Source organism: Anopheles ziemanni, chromosome X (genome assembly GCF_943734765.1).
Source record: "Anopheles ziemanni chromosome X, idAnoZiCoDA_A2_x.2, whole genome shotgun sequence".
Lineage (NCBI taxonomy): Eukaryota > Metazoa > Arthropoda > Insecta > Diptera > Culicidae > Anopheles > Anopheles ziemanni.
The window spans coordinates 18566675-18589531 of NC_080707.1; the positions used below are offsets into that span (position 1 = coordinate 18566675).

General features: G+C 47.4%; 2 protein-coding genes across 2 annotated transcripts; both read left to right on the forward strand.

The window, feature by feature from the left end:
- Nucleotides 1–9548: 9548 nt before the first annotated feature.
- LOC131291226 (uncharacterized) lies at nucleotides 9549–10601 on the forward strand. Its single transcript, XM_058320412.1, has one exon. The coding sequence runs from the start codon at nucleotides 9549–9551 to the stop codon at nucleotides 10599–10601; it is 1053 nt and encodes a 350-aa protein (XP_058176395.1).
- Nucleotides 10602–10999: 398 nt separating this feature from the next.
- On the forward strand, nucleotides 11000–14737 carry LOC131291227 (uncharacterized). Its single transcript, XM_058320413.1, has one exon. The coding sequence runs from the start codon at nucleotides 11000–11002 to the stop codon at nucleotides 14735–14737; it is 3738 nt and encodes a 1245-aa protein (XP_058176396.1).
- The last annotated feature ends 8120 nt before the right edge of the window (nucleotides 14738–22857 follow it).

The window sequence follows — 22857 nt, forward strand, 5'->3', positions numbered from 1 at the left end:
GCTCCGCGAGAGGTTTTAATGGCTAGAGCGGGTTGAGCGTATACCGATGCATTCCCATACAGTCCATACAAACGACTACGCAGTAGATATATATTGGGCCTTTAGCACACCGTTCTCAACAAAGAGCGACGGTCTTGCGGTAGGTGCGCAGAGACCGGAGTGGAAACAACGCGGTTCAAGTCCGCGTAAACAGCTCGAGACATGAGAATGTGTAGAAGGAAGAGAAGAGAAAAAGAGCAAAGGCCCCGAAAGGGGCCTCCATTTTTCGTTTTTGCTGCGGCAACTTCGGTTTTGCTTCGGCAATTTCCAACCAAATCTTTCTGAATATTCGTGTCCCGATTGAGCCACAATTTGGCTGGCTTTACTTCGTGCAGTGTTTCGGGGGGACGATGCAGTACTCCGAGCTGCAGTCCGGAGCCGTCCGGAGCCGTCCGGAGTCATTCGGAGTCGTCCGGAGCCGTCCGGAGCCGCTAGTCTGCAGCCGGAACCGTCCGGAGCCGTCGGAATCGTCGGAGCCGTTCGGAGCCGTCCGGTGTTTTACTACCCTACCAGCCATAGCTTCGGGTGGAGATAGGGAATTCAATGGGCCAGAGCGAGATAGTGATATTCTTGTCTCTTTTACACCAACGCAGAAATTCCCCTGTCCCGCCACCGCCAGAAATCTCTCCTTACCGTTCCCATCTGTTGCCGCGGCAGCCGATCCGAACTGAAAAATCGATTTTTGTGATTGGCTAGCCGAACCCTCATGTGTGAAGTCATCAAGTGCGCATGCGCATTGCAATACGATACGAAGTTTAAATGCCCTGCGCGATCGGGTCTTCGAAGACCCAGCGCGAGCGATCGAAAACCCAGCACGAGCGATTGAATATCCAGCGCGAGCCGACCGCTATATGAAGAGCAAAAACCGAAACGCGGTGGCCATATGAATTCGCTCCGCGAGAGGTTTAAATGGCTAGAGCGGGTTGAGCGTGTAACGATGCATTCCCATACAGTCCATACAAACGGCTACGCAGTAGATATATATTGGGCCTTTAGCACACCGTTCTCAACAAAGAGCGACGGTCTTGCGGTAGGTGCGCAGAGACGGAGTGGAAACAACGCGGTTCAATTCCGCGTAACAGCTCGAGACATGAGAATGTGTAGAAGGAATAGTAGAAAATAAGAGGGAGGGGCCTCCATTTTTCGTTTTTGTCGTGGCAACTTCGGTTTTTATCTTCGGCTCGAGCTGGATATAATCTGACTATACTGGCGAGAATCCAGTTTTTACCCAGCGGCGTTTTACAAGGCGCAGTGATTCTAGGGTAAGCCGGAATCGGAGCCGGTTTATAGATGCTCGGAAGTAGTTCCGAGTGGTGGAAGCGGTTCCGAGAATTCATCACTAGTGTGCATCGCGAATGAAAGTTTCGTACAGTTAACCGTAAGTTAAAAGTGTCGAGATTTCGTACGGTGTTGTAAAACCGGTGGGTGTACGCCGCGAATCGTTCGTTCTACAAGTGCGTGAGTGCAATGGAGGACACACGGAACAAAACGACACTAAACTACACGGAATTCGAAGAAAGTGGGAGCGCGGTAGCATTGTCATCCGCTAAACTCACCATCATGGAACGTGAGTTGAATCTAGCGCGAAAACGTCTTGCGCTAGAACGAGAAGCGTTCGAGATCGAAATCTCGCAAAGAGAGTTGGAGTTTGAGGAGCACATCATTGCGCTCGAGAAAAGGATGGCCCAATGGGAGCCGTCCAAACTCCAAACTGCCCTAGGTGTGCAACCTGCCAAACAAGCGATGGCGCAGGGCCACTCATCGAAACACTACACTGCTCCGGGAACGCGGCCATTCGATTTCGCGATGGCGCCGAGCGACCGGCCGAGCGTTCACCTCGCTTCGGGTGAACGACCTGTCGCAAGTCATGGCGCGGCAGCATCAACGATCCCAGACCCCAACGACCGAAGCTGGCCCCACGCACTGACGATCACGGTTGTTCGTTCGACCCGGCCGGAAAGCGTCCAGGAACACCAATCGCAGGATTTTGCGCGATGGAGCCGATGTTCCGATGATTTTGACTATCCCCGAGCCGAACGGAGGCAGCTCAGCATCGGAGACCGGCACGTGACGACAACGGGTCCGGCAACGGAGAGCGGTGGGCCGTCGAGCACCGCAGGCGAGACACGTGAGAGCGCGATGGGGACGATATTGACGAGCGATGGAGGCGCGATGGCGGATGGGTGGAACAAGCATTGCGGAAATGCGCAAGTGGCCAGCGAGTGTCACACCTTGGCACCTGCACACGGGCTGGGGTTCACCCACGACGCAGACAAGAAGGAGGACCCCGTCGCGTCGAGCATCTCCTCCAGGGATAGCGGCGCCCACCATCGTGAGGGAACCGTAAACAAGGGTCAGTTTGTTTACGGTCCACTCGTCGTCACTAACAACCCGGAGATATTCGTAAACACGGGACGCGAATACACTAACACCACAGTCCGCAGTCACCGATCGAGGACGCGCACTCGAGAACTGGAACCCGCACTTGCACGGCTACGACACTGTTTTGCGGTGTGTATCGGTTGAAATGTATGAAGCTGACGGACGAAAGGTTAACCCATCCGAGCATTTCAATCAGGGGACATCATCGACTCACGATGATCGTCCGTTGAGGTTGGTCAGGGATCCGGATCAATTGTGCCTGCAGTGGACGGGAGATGGAGTGAGACAGGACGCACACTCCGTTGGATTGAAGCCGAGTGTTTCGGGTGTGCTGCCATCATGCCGCTTAGGCACGGCAGTTACTAAAAAAGAAGGAGGATTAGAGTTAGTTGCGGAAGGGCCCCGACTGGGTTGTACGATGTACGGACTCACACAGTTGAGCCGAGGCTGACGTCTTGGCGGTCAGACGGCTTAAGTGGAGCGCGCCGACAAAACCTACAAGGAAGGGAGATGTAGTAGTTGCCATTGGTGGTAGCTTACCTCATGGCAGCTGGCCGAAGGACGTGAAGACCATCGTGGCCTGCGATGACCAGGTACAAGCGGCCGTAGCGACGGATAGCGGTGTCCGCCAGTGGCCCGCCACGAAAGACGCAGCACTACACATCGAACTACGAGGTTTATTTTTTGCTAGCCGACAGTAGGACGGACAGTAGAGTGGCAACACTTGTTTTTGCCACTGGCCGGGGAAATGTTGCGACTAGTTTTATCACAATACCGTCGCTGTCAGCTGCACCAGCAGTCAATGTGACAGCGGCAGCGGCCCATGCAGCAGCGATGGGGCTTAGACCACGAAGGGGATAAAAGGGCTGCGCGAGCCACCATAATGGCCTTATCACACTGGTCACCAATGGTGACCTCCCAAATTCACCAGACTGTCAAAATTTGGTTTTGGCATCCAGTTTGGCATAATGGTGACTCTTTGCAGTGTGATAAGGCAAGCCACCTAGGAGTGGGCGTCGTGTCACTAATTGTCAGTTAATTGTTTACAAACATTCAGCATCAGCATTCACAACAGCTGTTCCAGATGCCGAAAGATTATCAATTGATTAACACTCTAGTTGTCAAATTACACCCAAAGTGGACAGACGCCAAAAAAACAACCACGTGCAAACATAACCAAAACAATCCAAAACAACCACAAAAAACACACACAGACCACATACCGAAACAATAGCAACAATAGTAAACAAAATTACCCAAAACTCACACCTTAACAGAATTCACTAACCAAAACCTCTTATATACCATCACACTAACCCGCCATCACACTAATCACCAACTTACTAACGTACAAGCCCCGAAACGAAAATGAGTATCAGAGTGAACACAATTAAAATCAATCTGGCCAACGTCCCGAAACCCCCTTTCCATATGATCCATGAGATGGTGGCAACTCAACTGGGTTTAGGGCAAGAGGAGGTAGTCATGTTACAGTGCTGCCGACTCGAACCCGTAATCTACGTGAAGGTCACCAACCTGGAAATAGCAAACAGGGCGGTCAAAGCGGGACAAGGCGCAACTTTAACGATAGCAGGAGAAACGTATGTGATCCCGGTGTCCTTAGCTGATGGGGCAGTGGAGGTGAAAATCAGTGACGCCCCGGACGAGGTCTCTGAGGAAGAGATCAGAAAGCTCCTGAGCGCTTATGGGGAAGTTAAGGAAATGAAAGCGATAATGTGGGGAAAACAGTATTTATTCCCAACTAAGACGGGAGAATACAGTGCACAAATGATAGTCAAGAAGCAAATACCCCAAACGCTCATCATAAGTAAGGACAGCAAAATCAAGATAAAGTACCTTGGGCAGGAACCGGAGTGCCGATACTGTGGAAGGAAGGTGCACGTGGGTCAGTCGTGTGCACAGACCAAGACATTCGCAGACGTGGCCAAGGAACAAACGACCAATACATCACAAAAACCCAGACAGACCATTTTTTTTTTTTTTTTATGTGGCACGACATCCCCTAGTGGGACAAGGCTTCTCTCCGAAGAGAGTTTGTGTGACCGAAAGACGGTATATTATAGATCGGTGGTCAGCCGTTCGTAATATCGGAGGGTGTCAGACTCGAGATTCGATCCCACACCTGTGGTGTGGTGTTTCCTCGCGCTACCGCTGCGCCATGGGCACCCCCACAGACAGACCAATACAACATCACAAAAACCCAAAGTCAAACTGACGTTCCCGTCTGCGAACGTCAGGATGGAAAACATCCGGGGAGGCGCAGCCCCGGAATTCCAGCAGGACTCAGAAATGAGGGTGCTGGAAAGTGCTAGGATAAAACCCGCTAGGCCCTTCCCAACGAACGTGGAGGAAAACACAAAAAGAGGGAAAGGGTCGGGGAACAGGAGCCGAGCAAATAGCAGGGAGTCGAGCGGCGAAAGACTATATATTACTGCACCTGGTGCGGCAAGGCGCTTTCTTTCTCCCGCCAAAAGATAAAACAGTAATTTCTTGAAGCGACGAGTTTTATTAGTCGTTTAAAAAATTCACACTGCACTTCTTGGCGGTCTGATAGCGAAAGAACGATCGCCCCCACTGCAACCGAACTTTTCGGCTTCACCACAGGTCGTTTACCCAATCAGCTGACGCCGGTGCAGCCCGGTAGCAATGACCTGTGGTTAGCCGAACGGTAGATTGCGAGCGATCGTTCTTTCTCTTTCTCCAATCTCGTGCCCTCTAGCGGGATTTTGCGTGACCCAGCTTATCATCGAGCCGTTACTTGATCGTTATCTCTGCTGTGCGTAATCTATCAAACGTCAATTTTGATAGCACAACAAAAACAACGATCAAGCAACACCGGCCCGCGTGTGACAGCCAGGTCAGCACTATTGTGGTTCGATGATAAGCCGTGCCAGCTTGACCGCCGGTCGTTCGAGTGTTTTTCCGGATGCGAGCTGCACATGTGCCCGACGCACTTCTCCGTCCCGGGATGTTATCGCCCTTGTGACCCGTCCTTTCGGCCAGCTACCGCGCGGTAGGTTGTCGTGGACGACGATGACCACGTCTCCTTCGGCGAGGGGCAGCACTGGTTGGTGCCATTTGCTCCGCTTGGTGTGGGTGGGTAGGTACGTGGCTATCCACATTCGCCAGAACTGGTCTGCATAGCGCTGCGATGTCTTCCAGGAGATCCGTAGCGCGGCTGTAGAGTCATCCGGTCGAACTATCGGTTTTGCTCCGGCCGACGACCCTAACAAGAAATGGTTTGGGGTGAGCGGGGCGTCTTCTTCCCTATCAACCGGAACTTCTGTCAACGGGCGCGCGTTCAGAATGCCCTCCACTTCGATCAGCCAGTTCTTAAACACCTCGTCCGTTGGCGTTCGGGTGAATTGGATCCCGTGAAGAGTCCTTTTAACGGATTGCACCAGCCTTTCCCAGGCCCGTCCAAAATGGGGCGCGGATGGTGGGTTGCAGTGCCAGGTTGTATAAGGGATGTCTGCGCCTTCTACCAGCTCTTCTTTACTAATCGAGTTTACTGCTTCCAGCAGCTCCCGATTGGCCCCAACAAAGTTTGTGCCTCGGTCCGTGAAAAGCTCGTTTGGTGTTCCACGCCGCACCACGAAGTTCCGGATGGCTAGGATGCACGAGCTTGTGGAGAGCGAGTGAGCTACCTCAATATGCACGGCTCGTACAGTAAGGCAAGTAAATAACACGCCCCATCGTTTTTCCGTCCTTCGCCCAACTGCCACGTTGTAAGGCCCGAAAAAATCGATGCCGGTAAAGGTGAACGGGCTCGTGTACGGTGCCAATCTCGCCGCAGGTAGATCGGCCATCGGTGGAGTTTCTGGGAGTGCGTTTCGAACCTTACAGAAGGCGCAGTTTTTACGTATGCCACCGAGCATGCCGTTCTCAAAGCTGGGATGTCGTAACTTCATTCATCACCGTTTGATGGTTAGCGTGCTTAAATTTCCGGTGGTAGTGGTCCACGATGTGATCTATTACCTTTCCGGCTCTCGGTAGGATGATCGGCCTTTTGACGTTAGGGTCGGCGTACACGCAAGCGTCGATTCTTCCCTTGACTCTGAGGATACCGTCCTCATCCATATATGGGCTCCTCTGATACAGAACGCTGGTTTTAGGGAGGATTCGGCGTCTCTCACTTGGCGTTCGGCTGTCGAGTATTCGGCATTCCGATGGAAACGATCGACGTTGAGCATCTATGATGACTGCCTTTTCAGCTAGTAGCAGCTCAGCGGGTGTCAACGGCTCGATCCTCCGTGACGACGGGTTACGGGTGTTGTGGATGAACCGCCAGACGAAAGCAGCAGCACGGATCAGTCGCCACCAACGCGAGAATCGTTCCACGTCGAACAGAGGCTCATAAGATTCGTGAATCGCAACTGTTTCTCGCTTCTCTTCATCTGTGGTTTCTGGAGCGGGGTGGGGGCTCGGCCAGTCACTTTCTGCTTGACGCAGGTCCGGTGAACCAGCTACTGCTCGATAGATGGTGCTTCAGCTTTGACCACTTTGTCCCTTCGTCCGCGACGTTGAGTTTTGTCGGAACTGAGAGTTTTAGATACGTGTCCATTACTGGTTTTGTACTACGTGCGGTGTGTGCCCTACGATGACCCTGTTGAACTCAATGAAAAACACACGTGCTTACGCTTGGACGTTCTAGGCAAGAAGAGAGATTTATTTGACGCTTCATCAGTGTTGCCAGTAATTCATAATGTGAGCTCTCAAGTCTGACAGCTCCTGTTCTATTCGACTGTTGCGTGTTGTAGACTGGTCTAACACTCCTCCTCAACGCGGAATGGTTGGATGCCGATCGTTTCCCTCAGTTGTTGCAGTCTTACGGCTTGCAGTGGTTTTGTAAGCAAATCCGCTTCCATATTTTCGGTTGGGCAGTATTTGACCTCTATTATGCCTTCCCGAACCATATCTTTAACAAAATTGTACTTCGTTTCGATATGCTTCGATTTCCGTTCCGATCGGTCACCTCTTGTCAAAGCTATGCAGCTTTGGTTGTCCTCGTTTACCAGGATGGGGAGAGCCAGTTGCACATTGACATCTTTCATCAAGTTTTGTAACCATGTTAGTTCTTGTAGACACTCTGTAAGAGCTACATATTCTGCTTCGGTGCTCGATAATGCCACACAGTTTTGTTTGTGGCACCCCCATTCAATGAGACCATCGCCAAACTTAAATAGGAAACCTGAATTTGATTTGCGATCGCTAGCGTCGCCCGCCCAATCTGCGTCCACAAAACACTCAAGCGTCTTTCCTAAGCCTCCTAGGTACAATACTGAGTCCTTTGTATACTTTAGGTACCGTAGAATACGTTTGGCCTCTGTCCAATCGGACAAGGATGGCTCCTTCACCCGTCTGCCCAGAATCGATGTAGCAATGGCAATGTCAGGTCTGGTGGTAACTGCGATGTACAACAAAGCCCCGATTAGACTTTGGTAAGCTTCCGGTGAATCCAAACGTCTATCATTCTCCTCCTTTTGTTGTAGGAATCCAGGATCCATTGAGTACTTAGACGGTTTTGCATCGTGCATATGAAACCTTTCCAATAGTCGTTCCATATAAGCTTGCTGGTCAATGCAGTACTGCCCGTTGACTAACCTAACACGCATACCAAGGAAAAACCGCAGATTTCCCATGACGCTAATCGTAAAGTGTTGCTGCAGTCCACCGACTACCTCAGCAAATTCTTCTTCCTTGTCACAAATTACAATCACGTCGTCAACGTAAATAAGTACAAACATGCACTTATCTGATCTCTGCCGAATGTATAGGCATGGGTCCGCCAGTGACTGTGCGAACTCCATCTGCTTTAGAACTTCGTTAACTTTATGTTCCAGACGCGTGCTGCCTGTTTCAATCCGTATATACTTCGTTGCAACAAACAAACTTCACCGTCGACGCCACTTTCATATCCCGGAGGTTGGCGCATGAAAATCTCCTCCTGTAACTGTCCGTGAAGATACGCAGTTTTTATATCGACGTGCTTAGTCATCATATTCCGCTGGCTTGCAACGGTCAACATTGTCCGGAATGTGACCTGCTTTACTACAGGAGCAAATACAAGGTCGTAGTCCGTACCGAACTTTTGGCAGAATCCCTGCGCCACTAACCGTGCTTTGAACCGCACGAGGTTGCCTTCCTCATCAGACTTGCACTTATAAATCCATTTTGAACCAATGGCTTTTCTTCCTGGAGGCAATTTCGTTAGTTTCCATGTGCCATTATCGTGATGTGATTGCATTTCGTCATCCATCGCGTCTTTCCATTTGGCACACTCCAGACTGGACACTGCTTCATTGTACGATCTTGGCTCAGTCACAATCTGTTTCGCCAAATTCACTCCTCCGGAGTACCTGGCTGGTGGTACACCTGCCGTTTTCCGGTGTGATCTGCGAATTTCTGTCGCGTTGTTAGAAGTAGGATCACCTTCATTGTCATTAAGTGACAATCCTTTCAGCCAGTCATCTTCGTTACAGTCATAGAAGTCATTCTCGGAATTTACATCACACTCCTCATTTTGAATCTTCCATTCATTAAGTGTCCACTCAATTTCACTGTTTGCGCTACCAAGATTCCGCTCGCTTTCGATTCCAACACGTTTCTCCTTAGATCCATCTCCAAGTTCTATGAAGCGAACATCTCTACTGATAATAATCTGTCCCGTACGCATATCGAGCATCCTGTACGCTTTGTGTTCCGCTGAATAACCCACAAATGTCATCTTTACTGCTTTGACATTGATCAGGCAGAAATTGACACGTAAACAAAAACATTGGATAAGCCATTATGGCAATTACGGCCATAATTAATTTATGGGGCCGAACCCGTACTGATAAAAAGGGGAACTGAAAGGAGCTAGATAAATATTATAAAAGATAGTGGCAATAAAAAATCTCTCTCTTCCACCAAAAATCACCCGGGTAATTATAATACGCAGCTGAAGTCATCCGAAAAATATCCCGAAAGAAAACTCGCGCAAGATCATTGGTGCCGTGACCAGGATTCTTGAAATACGAACGTTGGTTAATTTCATCTTCGCGATTTCGGGCCGTTTTCATTGCGCGATACTACAAACGCTACGTACGCCGTTTCGATTCAAAATGCCCGCGGAACCCATTATCCTTTCGTCGAGAAGAGCGATCCTTCTCGTTTCACTTAGCCGTTATGAAAGCTTCGTTCGCGATTTTCAACAAGACCGTGATCTTGTTGAAGTAGAAGCACGAATAACCAAGTTCGAAAGGTTAAGTGAAGATCTTGAAAAGCTGCAGCAGGAGCTTGAAGACGGAGCTACAACCGAAGAGGAGGTCAAGCAAAATGAAGCTCTTCGCGCCGACTTCGAACCTCGTTTGATACGGGTGGAAGCACAGCTAAAGGCAAAAAGACCCTCACAAGGCTCGTCAGTTAATGCCACCAGTAATTCCTTGGCTGGTATTAAACTTCCGACCATATCACTGCCTCAGTTTCATGGAGATTACATGGAATGGCTTACGTTTCGGGACACGTTCGAGTGTCTGATTCACGACAACCGTGATCTTCCCGCCATCCAAAAGTTCCATTACTTGCGCGCAGCGATTAAGGGTGAAGCAGCACAAGTGATAGAAGCGATCACTATTAGCGCGGCAAATTATGAGATAGCGTGGCAGGCATTAACGACACGCTACTCCAACGAATATTTACTGAAAAAACGTCACTTGCAAGCACTGTTCACTATGACGCCCGCGAAAAGGGAAACCGCGACCGCACTGCACCTCTTAGTGGACGAGTTCGAACGGCACAAGAAAATCCTTGACCATCTTGGGGAAAGGACGGAGACATGGGGTGTTTTGCTGGAACACTTGTTGTGCACCAAGTTGCCAACAAGCACACTGAGGGACTGGGAGGAGCACGCATCAAACGAAGAAAGCCCGACGTATCCTAGCCTGATTGTTTTCTTGCAGCGCCGTATGCGAGTGCTTGAAACGTTATCGGTGAACAAGGAGCAGGATGTCAGTTTTAGCGAAGCGCAACATCATACAAAACGGATGCCACCTACGCGGCTCGGAAGCTTTGCAGCGGCATCAAATGCTGTACGCAAATGCTCTCTGTGCGATTCAGAGCATTTTATTGCAAAGTGTTCCCGATTCATTGCCCGAACGAACGCCATCGCACCGTAATGAACGCACGATTATGTTTGAATTGCCTTCGAGACAATCACCGCGCCCGCGACTGCACTTCGCAGTACAAATGCCGCCACTGTAATTCACAACACCACACTATGCTGCACTTACACACGTCACAGGATCACTCTGCCGGAACATTCTCCACTGCCATGCCAGCTGCGAGCATTGGACCAGCCACTAACGATCACACGGCAAATCTTCAGCGAACTTTCGCAGCAGCAATGGAGCGAGCACCAACGCAGGTTTTGCTCCAAACTGCCATCATCAATATAGTTGATTCTTTCGGATTAGTTCATCCAGCTCGAGCACTTTTGGACAGTGCCTCGCAGCCTGATATGATAAGCAGTCAGCTCGCTCATCGACTGAGGCTAAAAAGAAAAAAGGTTAATGTTATGCTGCAGGGTGCAGGCCAATCTACCCGTCCGCTGAAAGAATCCGTTCACGCGAAGATTGCCTCACGAACGAAACAGTTTGAAGTGGGTGTCGTATTTTTGATTGTCGACAAGTTGATGGCTAATCTGCCGCTGCGGGACGTTAACACGACGAGCTGGAACATCCCGTCCGAGCTGATCCTAGCCGATCCAGAGTTCTACAAATCTTCGGCAATCGACATTATTCTTGGCGCTCGACATTATGCTGCTTTCTTCGAAGGTAGTGCCCAGCTCAAACTAGCACCTACCCTTTCAACGCTGCAAGAAAGCGTATTCGGATGGGTCGTCACTGGTTCGATTGGATCGCCAGAGCCTTCGGAAGGCACTTCTAATGTTGCTCACACGACAGCTGTAATTTGTATGACAACTCTAGAAGAGTCCATCGAGCGGTTTTGGAAATCAGAAGAGTTATGGTTCAACGATGGCTACTCACCCGAAGAACGCCAATGTGAGGCTATTTACCGAAACACAACCCAGCGGGATCCATCGGGTCGATACATAGTTCGTCTTCCGAAGCAACCAGATTTCTTTGACAAACTTGGACTGTCAAGGGATATGGCTTTGAACCGCTTCATACTTCTCGAAAGAAGACTCCAACGTGATCCAGACCTAAAAGAAGAATACCACAAGTTCATGAAAGAGTACTTAGAACTGGGGCACATGACTCCCACGTCTCCAGCAGACAATGATCACGGGTATTACTTACCGCACCATCCCGTTTTGAAAGAATCTAGTACGACGACAAAGCTCCGGGTCGTTTTCGACGGATCAGCGAAGACATCTACTGGATATTCGCTAAACGAAGCATTACGTGTCGGTCCAGTGGTGCAAGACCAGTTGCTGGATATAATTCTTCGTTTTCGCACCTACAAAGTAGCGCTCGTTGGTGACATTGCGAAAATGTACAGGCAGATAGAAGTCCATCCTGATGACCGTCGGTTTCAACGCGTGTTGTTTCGATTCTCACCGGATGCTTCAGTGGAGACTTACGAGCTGAATACGGTGACCTACGGGCTTGCTCCATCTTCTTTTTTGGCAACGCGTACGTTGCTGCAGTTGGCCGAGGATGAAGGCACGAACTTTCCGCATGCTGCACAGGCTTTGGTTCAAAATTTCTACGTGGACGACTTCATCGGTGGTGCTGATTCAGAGGAGCAAGCAAAGCAGCTACGAGAGGAGCTCGATGAATTGTTAAAAAAGGGTGGATTCTCTCTGCGAAAATGGACCTCTAGTAAGTTGGCCGTGCTCTCTGGTTTGACGGAGGATCAGATCGGAACGCAGTCAACGCTTCAATTTATGCCCGACGAGAAGATAAAGGCACTTGGTATCGCTTGGGAGCCCGAAGCTGACGTTTTATCCTTCGAGTCGCGGATCGACGCCGACACCAGCTACCCCACAATGCGGATAATATTCTCTGGCATCTCCCGAATGTTCGATCCGATAGGATTGATATCGCCGATCATCATTCGCGCTAAGTTGCTGATGCAGGAATTGTGGGTGCAGAAGCCTGGCTGGGATAATCCTGTTTCTGACAGCATCTACAAAAAGTGGACATCCATTAAATCCGACTGGCCAATTATTTCCGGTTATAAAAGTGATCGCTACGCTCTCTTACCTGATTCTCGCGTTCAGTTACATACGTTTTGTGATGCCTCTGAAGCCGCGTTCGGTGCATGTATTTACTCGCGTTGTGAAAACAAACAAGGACACGTACGAATATCGCTATTGGCATCGAAGTCACGTTTAGCACCACTAAAACGGGTTACATTACCGCGATTGGAACTTAATGCAGCCGTTACAGGAGCGCATTTATACGATCGTGTGAAGCAAGCGATGGGACTCGAATTAGCGGAGTCATATTTTTGGTCCGACTCGACAGTTACGCTGCATTGGCTGAGTTCACCGCCCAACAATTGGAAAACGTATGTAGGCAATCGCGTCGCGGAGGTGCAAGCCTACTCACATCTCCATCCCTGGAAACACATTGCGGGATGTTCGAATCCTGCTGATTTGGTATCACGAGGCGTGACCGCAGCAGATTTCGTGAAAAGTGCACTGTGGAGCAGCGGTCCAGAGTGGTTAATTCGTCCAGCGTCTGAATGGCCAAATTCAACACCAACGGTTGCGGATGGTGCCGAGCTAGAGATTCGTCAAGTGAGTGCAGCGGTTGCCGTCATCGAGACAGTGCATCCTTGGTTCGAGCGGTACTCATCATACACCAAGCTTCTACGCGTCATTGGGTATTGCCTTAGATTCGTGCGCAATGCTAAGGAGAAGTGCCGTACTCGCCGCGATCCATTGGAGCCCCCAGCGTCATCAACTATCACTACGGACCTCATGGAAGCTGCTAAAACTGTGCTATGCAAGCTGGCACAGCAAGACGCATTTCCAACGGAGCTCGAGCGGTTGAGGAAGCGTGAGGTGGTTCCAAAGCGCTCACCACTTAGACGTCTGAGCCCGTTCATCGACAGCGAAGGAGTTATGAGAGTAGGAGGACGCCTCAAGCTCTCACAACTGCCTTATCAATCGAAACATCCAATTCTTCTGCCCAAGAAGCACATCTTCGCACGCCGCATCGCAGAGCACCTTCATAGAGAACTCATACATGGTGGCGGAAGATTGCTGCTTTCCCAGATTCGCGAAGAATGTTGGCCACTCGACGGACGACATCTGGTGAAAAGCGTCGTTAGACACTGCTTACGATGCATTCGCCAACAGCCCATACTTGCGCAGCAACAAATCGGGCAGTTACCATCATCGCGGATCACACCGAATCGACCGTTCGCGACCATCGGAGTGGACTATGCTGGGCCGATCTACCTACGACCGATCCACAAACGAGCAGAGCCCGCCAAAGCATACCTCTGCGTATTTGTTTGCTTTGCTACGAAGGCTGTTCACCTGGAACTAGTGGGTGATTTGACCACTGCTGGTTTCCTAGCATCACTTCGACGGTTTGCATCGCGCCGAGGACGTCCGTCCCATATCTACTCGGACAACGGTAAAAACTTCGAAGGCGCAGCCCGGGAGCTTAGTGAGCTATTCGAGATGCTCCATGATGAGGAGCAAAGCAACATCATCGTTTCGACTTGTGCTGATATGGGCATCACTTGGCACTTCAGTCCACCAAGGGCTCCACACTTTGGCGGATTGTGGGAAGCTGCAGTGAAGACCGCCAAAAGACACCTGTTTCGCCAGCTGGGCAGCACGAGACTGCCTTATGAAGGATACATCACTGTGCTGCACCAAATAGAGGCAGCAATGAATTCGCGTCCGCTGTTGCCTATGTCGGACGACCCCAACGATTTAGCCGCTTTAACACCTGCACATTTTCTTATAGGCACATCCATGAACGCTATCCCCGAGCCGGACTATTCAACCCGAAAGACGTACACCCTGAGCGAGTGGCAGAAGTGGCAACTGCTCGTCCAGCGCTTCTGGAAACATTGGGCCGGCGAGTATCTACAAGAGATGCAAAGGGATACGATGAAGACCTGCAGCAATTCAGATTTCTCACCTGGCAGACTGGCAATCCTGATGGACGAGGCTCTTCCTACAACACAATGGCCACTCGCGCGGATAGTTGAGACGCACCCCGGCACGGATAGTTTGACACGTGTGGTAACATCAAGAACTGCAAAGGGAATTTCGGTTAGGCCAATCGCTAAAATTTGCTTGCTACCGGAGGCAACAAACTAAGCTTATCACCACGTGGAGAATAATTGTTGACGAGCGTCAAGGGGGCGGAGGGTGATCAGGCAGAAATTGACACGTAAACAAAAACATTGGATAAGCCATTATGGCAATTACGGCCATAATTAATTTATGGGGCCGAACCCGTACTGATAAAAAGGGGAACTGAAAGGAGCTAGATAAATATTATAAAAGATAGTGGCAATAAAAAATCTCTCTCTTCCACCAAAAATCACCCGGGTAATTATAATACGCAGCTGAAGTCATCCGAAAAATATCCCGAAAGAAAACTCGCGCAAGATCAGACTCCTTTTTGCCGATGGAATCAGTACATAGCCCGAGCACCCGAAAAGTCGTAGATGATTCAGTTCCGGTTTCCTGCCATACCACATCTCGAATGGTGTACGCCCTAGTGCTGCAGATGGTAAACGGTTCTGCAGATAGCAAGCGGTATTAGTTGCTTCCGCCCACTATCTCTTATGCATTCCTGCATCAACGAGCATGCAGCGGCTCATTTCGCATAAGGATCTATTCTTACGCTCCGCGACACCGTTTTGTTGAGGCGAGTAGGCTGTGGTATACTCTGCCTTTATGCCCTCGTCCGCATAAAATTTCCTCAACGATTTGCTGGAGTACTCTCCTCCTTGATCGGAACGAATTGCCTGTGGCTTGCGACCGAACTGGGTTTCAACCATTCTGACGTATTCCCGAATGCGATCTTCAACGTCAGATTTCTTCTTCAAGAAGTATACTTGGGTGTACCGACTATGATCATCAATTAGAGTCATAAAATAACGGCACCCTCCCGGGGTTGTCTCATCCATTGGGCCGCACACGTCACTATGGATGATGTCGAGTACCTTGGTCGATGTTTTCTCGGCCACTTTCGGGAAAGAGGGTCGAGCCATTTTACATTCGATACAGCACTCACATGTCCAGCGAATTCCACAGTCTACAATTTCTAAACCGGTTGCCAAATCTTTTTTCTTAATCTCATTGAGAACTTCTGGATCCCGATGTCCGAAACGCCTGTGCCAAGTGTGCTGACATTTAGTGTTGTGCTGCTGGGTGGTCGTTTTCATTACCTTTTCTCCGGCAAGTCGAAGCCAATACATGTCACTTCTCTTGTCCGCTATGGCTAGCGTTGTTTTTTCAAATACCAATTTGCAGCCTTTCTCATCGAAAACTGTATTAACACCCTTTTCAGCAAGCTTTCCAACAGAAATCATATTGCCTTGCAAAGTAGGAACATACAGAACCTCTGTTAATGTAAGGTTAATTGTTTTCCCGTTCTCACTTGCACACTTTATCAAACAATTACCGACGCCTTCAACTCGATTTTCATTGCCATCAGCTACGGCGACACTCAAACATCCTCCTAGCTTTAGGCCCGTGAACGCGTTCCTGTCACTACACATGTGTGACGTGGCACCCGAGTCAATCAGCCATGTATTGGTGCTATTTGCTGTTCCACACGTACGCACCATAAACGTGAACGATCTTGCATCATTTTCACGAACTAGTTTTACTCGATGATTACCGTTTGGTTTCCGCTGATTTTTCGGCATTCCTCCTCCATTCTTGCGAGCCAAGAATTCCTCACAATGGTGCTTCTTATGCCCGGGCTGATGGCAAAAGAAACATACCATGTGTCTGGCCTCGCTTTTTAGGACACGCTCTTCCTGAGCATTGTTGCCGTACAGCTTTTCACTTTCATCGATCAATTTTGCTCGAACTAAAGCGATCGTCAGCTCCGTGTCAGATCGGCTTTCCAGAGCAGTTGTTAGAGAGTCAAACGCTTTTGGTAGGCTCCTCAGGATCATCGCCACTTGCATGTATTCCGACAGCCTCTCACCGGCATCTTCCAACCGAGAATACAGCTCCTCCATGGCGTAAAGAAACTCCTCCATGCTTTCACCTTCCCGGTAGTTTGTGCTGCAAATTTCCTTAAGCAGCGAAACTTTACCGGTCAGGGTTTGCTTTGAGTGATGCGCTTTCAGCGCATCCCAAGTTTCTTTAGCTGTAGCCTTGTTGATGATGAGGTTGTGTTGGCTGTCCTCCACCAACAGCGCAATCGTGGCACGTGCTTTTGAATCCCCTTCCGTCCAAGCCGGAGTCACCAGGTTAGGGGCACTACCCTCCACAAAACACCACGTACCTTCTCTCATCAGCAGCATCTGCACCTTAAACGCCCACGCACGGTAGTTTTTACCGTTTAGCCGCATCATGCTGATCTTGGCCAAATCCATTTTTGTTTTTAGATATCCACGAATTAATACTTTCGCAAAGGCGCTGGGCACATAACCTGTTGAACTCAATGAAAAACACACGTGCTTACGCTTGGACGTTCTAGGCAAGAAGAGAGATTTATTTGACACTTCATCAGTGTTGCCAGTAATTCATAATGTGAGCTCTCAAGTCTGACAGCTCCTGTTCTATTCGACTGTTGCGTGTTGTAGACTGGTCTAACAGACGCTACGATACCCTACGTTGACCCAATGCATTGAGTGGCAGATAAAGGACATCTGTGAGTGAGAGTAACGTAAAGTGGCAACTAACGAGAGCAACGAACGAACATAGTCAGGAGACGGCGGAGAACTACTACCTGCAGAGACAACGGAGCTTGACAATGTGAATCGCGCATGGGAAAAATGCAGGCGAAAAGGTAGAGAATAGTAAAATTGTAATTTGTTCAACTGGGGTTTCCGCATTACTTCATCGATGGTTGTAATATAAAAAAAAATTATATACAATAAAACTATTATAATAATAATTCTTCCAAAAACAGTTTTGCTAACAATTTTACAATTTACCCCGGTACGTCTACAAAAATCCTTATGCTCGCAAAAATAACTCAGAAACTAAACCGATTACAAGAAATTGAAAAAAAATTAAAACCTGGTGAGAGGAAATTTCGCAAATGCTTGCTTGACAATTATAACTCCACAGCCAACGAATTATTCCTAAATGTTCAAAATCTCATTGCTTATTCAGAGAACACAAATACACTTGCAGATCTAGAACTTTCCACGAACACCTGTTTTAATACTATAAAGTCATACTTAGATATCCATCTAAAAAACAGGATACATTTTAAGTTCAAGACTTTAGCAAATGTTTGTATTGCATTGAACAAGTGGAAACCAAACAAAATGAAGGATTTGATATCAAAGTTGCTTCCTCATTGATCCAACCCTACGATGGTAAAGCAGAAAGCCTTGATAATTTTATTGGATCAGCAAAATTGATACAAACACTCTACTCCAAGGATCCAAAAAATATTCTAGTGCAATTTTTAAGAACACGATTGACAGGAAAAGCACAACTAGGGCTATCACCCAACATCACGCTAATAAACGACGTCAAAACACGTTGTGAGGAAAAAATAAATCCGGACAAAGTAATAGGTGAGTTAAAGTCAATCCGTTACACAGACAAAAAATCACTGTGTGACGAGGTAGAGGCTCTTAGTACAAAGCTAAAATGTATGTACTTAAAGCAAAATATACCAAGTAACATTGCAAATGAAATGGCAGTCAAGCGGGGGGTAGAAACATTGGTGGAGAAAGTAAAACTGACGGAAACAAGAATTATTTTACAAGCAGGGCAATATGGGCAATTTACGGATGCTACGGAAAAGGTTTTAGAAAGTTAAAGAGTTAACGGTTCATCGCAAGTCCTCTCTTTTAGAAGGAATCACCCACAAAATCGCTTCTTCTTCAATAGAAATCCAAACCAATATACTACAACCTCCAATGGTAAACCACAATATCGAGGAACTGGTAGGTCTTACAGACAACAAAATAATAGATACTCAAATCAATACTATCATAATAACAATAATAGATCCGCGCAACAAAACCAAAATACAAACCATAATAGAGTTTATACAACACAAGCCAATAACGATACATCAAATTCGGCTGCAGCTATTGAAAACGCGTCTTTTTTTAGAGAACAACCAGCACCCTACAGATTCCCATTCTTAGCATTGAATTTAAATGCAAATAATTTTATTAAAATTAGAGTGGCAATGGCCACAGATGAGTTTAGCGATCTCATTATAGACACTGGCGCAGACGTGTCTTTATTCAAAATTAATAAAATAAAACAAAACCACCAATTACATTCCCAAAATAAAATAAATTTAACAGGTATCACTACTCATTTAATTCACACCTAAGCTACCGCAAAAAACCACCTTACAATTTGGAAATGAAGCCATTAATCACATATTTCACATAATTCCAAAAGAAATAGATATCAGAGCAGATGGTATACTAGGAAGGGATTTTTTTGCAAAATATAAATGTGTTATGGATTATGAGCATTGGCTTCTTAATTTTAATTTCAATGGGGTAACAATCTGTCATGCTATAGAACACAATATAAGCGAGGGTTTCATCCTACCAGTAAGAAGCGAGATAATACGAGAGGTAAAACTGCCAAACATAAAGAAAGACTGCGTAGTCTTTGCAGAAGAAATCAGACCTGGAATATTTTGTGGCAACTCGATAATATCTAAGGAAAAACAATTCGTGCGGTTTATAAATACAACCGAAGAAGATATCTTCATCAGTAATAGATCGTTTAAGCCACAAATAGATTTGGTGAGGAATTATAACGTTGCATGCAGAAAATCCAATGAATCTGATAAAATGCTAAGAACAAGCACAATTTTAAATAAAATAGATACACAAAACATTCCAAAATACATTCAAAAGGAGGAGAACTAATGGGAAATTATACCGACATTTTTTGCGTGAACGAGGATCAAATCACAACAAACAATTTTTATACACAGTCAATACAGTTGAAGGATAAATCACCATGTTACATTCCAAATTATAAGCAGATTCATTCCCAATCGGAGGAAATCAAACGACAAGTTGATAAGATGTTAAAAAATGACATAATCGAGAACTCCGTCTCTTTTGGTGGTGGGATCAAAGTGACCCTTCACGAAAAGGACCAGTCAGCTCTCTTTTCCTTGCGTACAGCGGTTAGCACAACTTCCATAAGACAGGAGTCGTGGAACCGCTCTCCGGAGTGCGCGGCCAAAAAATGCTCTCTCCTATTCGTGTAGCCGATATCTCCCTTGTCCAACATATGGAGGGGAGTTACCACTTTCCAGGATTGGCAAGTTAAGCAAACCTTTTCCGTGAGACAGTTGGTCACGTCGAAAAAATCATCAATGGATGAATTCGAGGCGCCTGCCACGTGATTGTACAAGAGCGACTGATGCAGTTCCTACAGAAAGATCAACTTCAAAATTCCACTTTTACGCGCGCGTGTCTCAAAGATATGTTGTTCCATTTTTTTTTTATTTACATTTAAATTTGCAAAACAAAAATCTCATCATCATCATCTGTGAGATCGTGATGACAAGTGCGATGCTTACAAACATTAAATTTTCACAATACACATCTACGAGACATTACACATTCTACTGGGTGCTACTTAACAACCTGCTTAACGTACACGGCACACAAGCGCTTGAACTCGCGAACGTTTGCAGCCTCGGCAATCTCTCTAGGCATGCTGTTATACCATTGTATACCTTTACAAAACAAAGAATTTCTGGCAAATACTGTTGAAAAGTTCGACGTTCTAGGATCATGAGCCCTTCGAGTGTTGTACCGGTGAACGTCAGAACCCCTAACTACTCTTTCTCCAAGGTACCCCGGTAACAAGCCCCTCAGGAGTTTGAATATTAGTATCATAGTCTGGTACACTATCCGCTGCTCTACCGACATCCATTGCAGGACATCCAGCATAACAGCAGACGGCGTGTACCGACTACAACACAACACTAATCTCATTACCCTATTTTGCACTTTTTGCAACCTTTTGAGCTGTGTCCGATTGCCGAGGAACAATATTGATGGACAAAAATCAAAATGTGGTGAGATAATGGATTTGTAGAGGTGAACTTTCCCAAAAAAGTTAAGGTTGTTCCCCAGTCTACTTATCACCCCACACTTCTTTGCCACCTTAGCGATGACCCCATCAATATGTGCACTGAATGTAAGTCCGTCGTCAAGAATGACTCCCAAATATTTCACCTGGGAGACTCGGTCAACTGGTTCCGTATTGATGGCGATGGAAAGCTGGCCGATCCACTCCCTCCTCGACATCACCATGTAGTGTGTTTTACTAATGTTTAATGCGAGTTTCTTCCCAACTGACGGCGACATGCAACATTGCCCCGTTTCCACAGATTCCTACCCCCGCGAGTCCAGAACTGTCAGCTTTCTCTTGCACACTTTGTCTTCCTTCTCGTTCTAATGATGAACCGGTGTGCTAGGGGGAAGTCACACCTGCCCTTTCACATCTTCCCTTTCAGTCTGACACATTACAATAGCGGAGCCGATCGTGTAGCATTCCCACACTGCACAGCAACCCGAATGTGTGTTGGTGCACTTTATGTCGGTCAATCATGTATTCTCTACATGATAAAAAGTACGTTTGTATGAATGCCAACACGCACCAACTGTCAATCGCGACGCGATGAAGTTTTCAGTCTTCAAAACATCTAGCGCCAGAACAGTCGTGTTGAAAAGTGTAAAGTGTTTTTCCTTCCGTAAGAGTGTGTTGAATTTTCAATGTTAATGGCGCCTAAACGGAAACTAATAGGATCCATCAACAAGTCGGGAACAGTGTCAGCTCATGTGCGATCTGGTCCGGGAAACAGATGGGGAGTACGATCGTCCACGAATGCGTTGGCCGGATCTTAGAATCGGTAAGTAAACAAAGTGGTAGTGCAAAATCATAACCTTTTATAACAACGATTCACTAATTCTATTCCTTAGTTTGTTTCGTTCAACAGAAATAACACCGGAGGAAGAAACCGCCCTTTTGAGAGCAGAATGTTGAAGAAGCGGAGGAATTCGACGAAAAATAAAAATTTCCGCGTTGGCGGCTCGAGCAGAATACAACACCGTCTTCTCCGTGTCATTTGACATCCGAAATGGATTATATAGTTGTGTGCGTGCCATTATGGTGAAATAGCACGCACACATTCGTAACCTCTGTTTGGCACTAATACCACCACAAAATAAACGATTGAATGTTGCATCCCCACCCCTTTTTTGGTGCAACACTTTGTCTCGTTATGGAGATCAAAAATTAACAAACGAGATGATAACGATATGATAACGAGACAAAATCCGCCAGTTGGGTTGTATTTCAACCAGCCATCCAAAGCCACCAAGTCTGCATTTAAAAGGGACTCTGCCTGTTTCACGTCCTTTCGCGATATAAATATTACTGTGTCATCAGCAAAAAGATGTATCTCGCAGGAACGTAAGACCTGCTTCATGTCATTTATATACATGATAAACAAAATTGGTCCAAGAACACTTCCTTGTGGAACCCCAAGGATGTTTTCAATAGGATCTGAAACAGATTTTTTGAAAATTGTCCTCTGGGTTCTACCTGTCAGATAATCGCTGAACCAACTGAGTTCCCTCCCCTCAATACCGAATCGTCTAAGTGTTGTGAGCAACAAGGGTCTCGATATTGTTTCAAATGCCCGTTTTAGATCCAAGAAGACGGCAAGTATCGGTTGCCCACTATCCATCAACCCCTTCCACTTCGCAAGCAGCAGGTTCAGTGCGGTTTCACAGGAATGTCCTTCCCGATATCCCGACTGCTCCCGGGCGAGCAGGCCGTTCCGGTCCAGGTATTGCACCAATTGGTCCTTGATCACAACCTCCAGGACCTTCTCGACAGTATGAAGCATGTTGATGGGGCGGAACTCCTCCGCCTTGATAGCTCCAGTCAACTTTGGAATAGGTACAACCAATGACTCCTTCCATGTATCCGGAAAACACCCCTCTCCATCGATTGGTTAATCAAGTCCAGGAGCGTCTCCCAAGCCACATGAAAGCAATCCTGCAATGTTTTTGCATTTACATTTCCTATTCCTGCCGTTTTGGTCAGGTCAAAACATATCTACCTAAGCTTGCTCATGTCTATTGGTTGAAAAGAAAATCTATGCCTGGGAGTATTAACTTGTCTCAGCTCGACTGGTTCGTCTACCATCGGAATGTTGCTGTTAACAAGTGTGACGCTATTCACAAAAAAGTTGTTGAACCTTTCTGCTGAGATGAAGGAAAAAAATG

Coding starts and splice junctions, on each gene's coding strand:
- LOC131291226 (XM_058320412.1), top strand. CDS start 9,549: ATGCCCGCGGAACCCATTATCCTTTCGTCGAGAAGAGCGATCCTTCTC.
- LOC131291227 (XM_058320413.1), top strand. CDS start 11,000: ATGCTGCAGGGTGCAGGCCAATCTACCCGTCCGCTGAAAGAATCCGTT.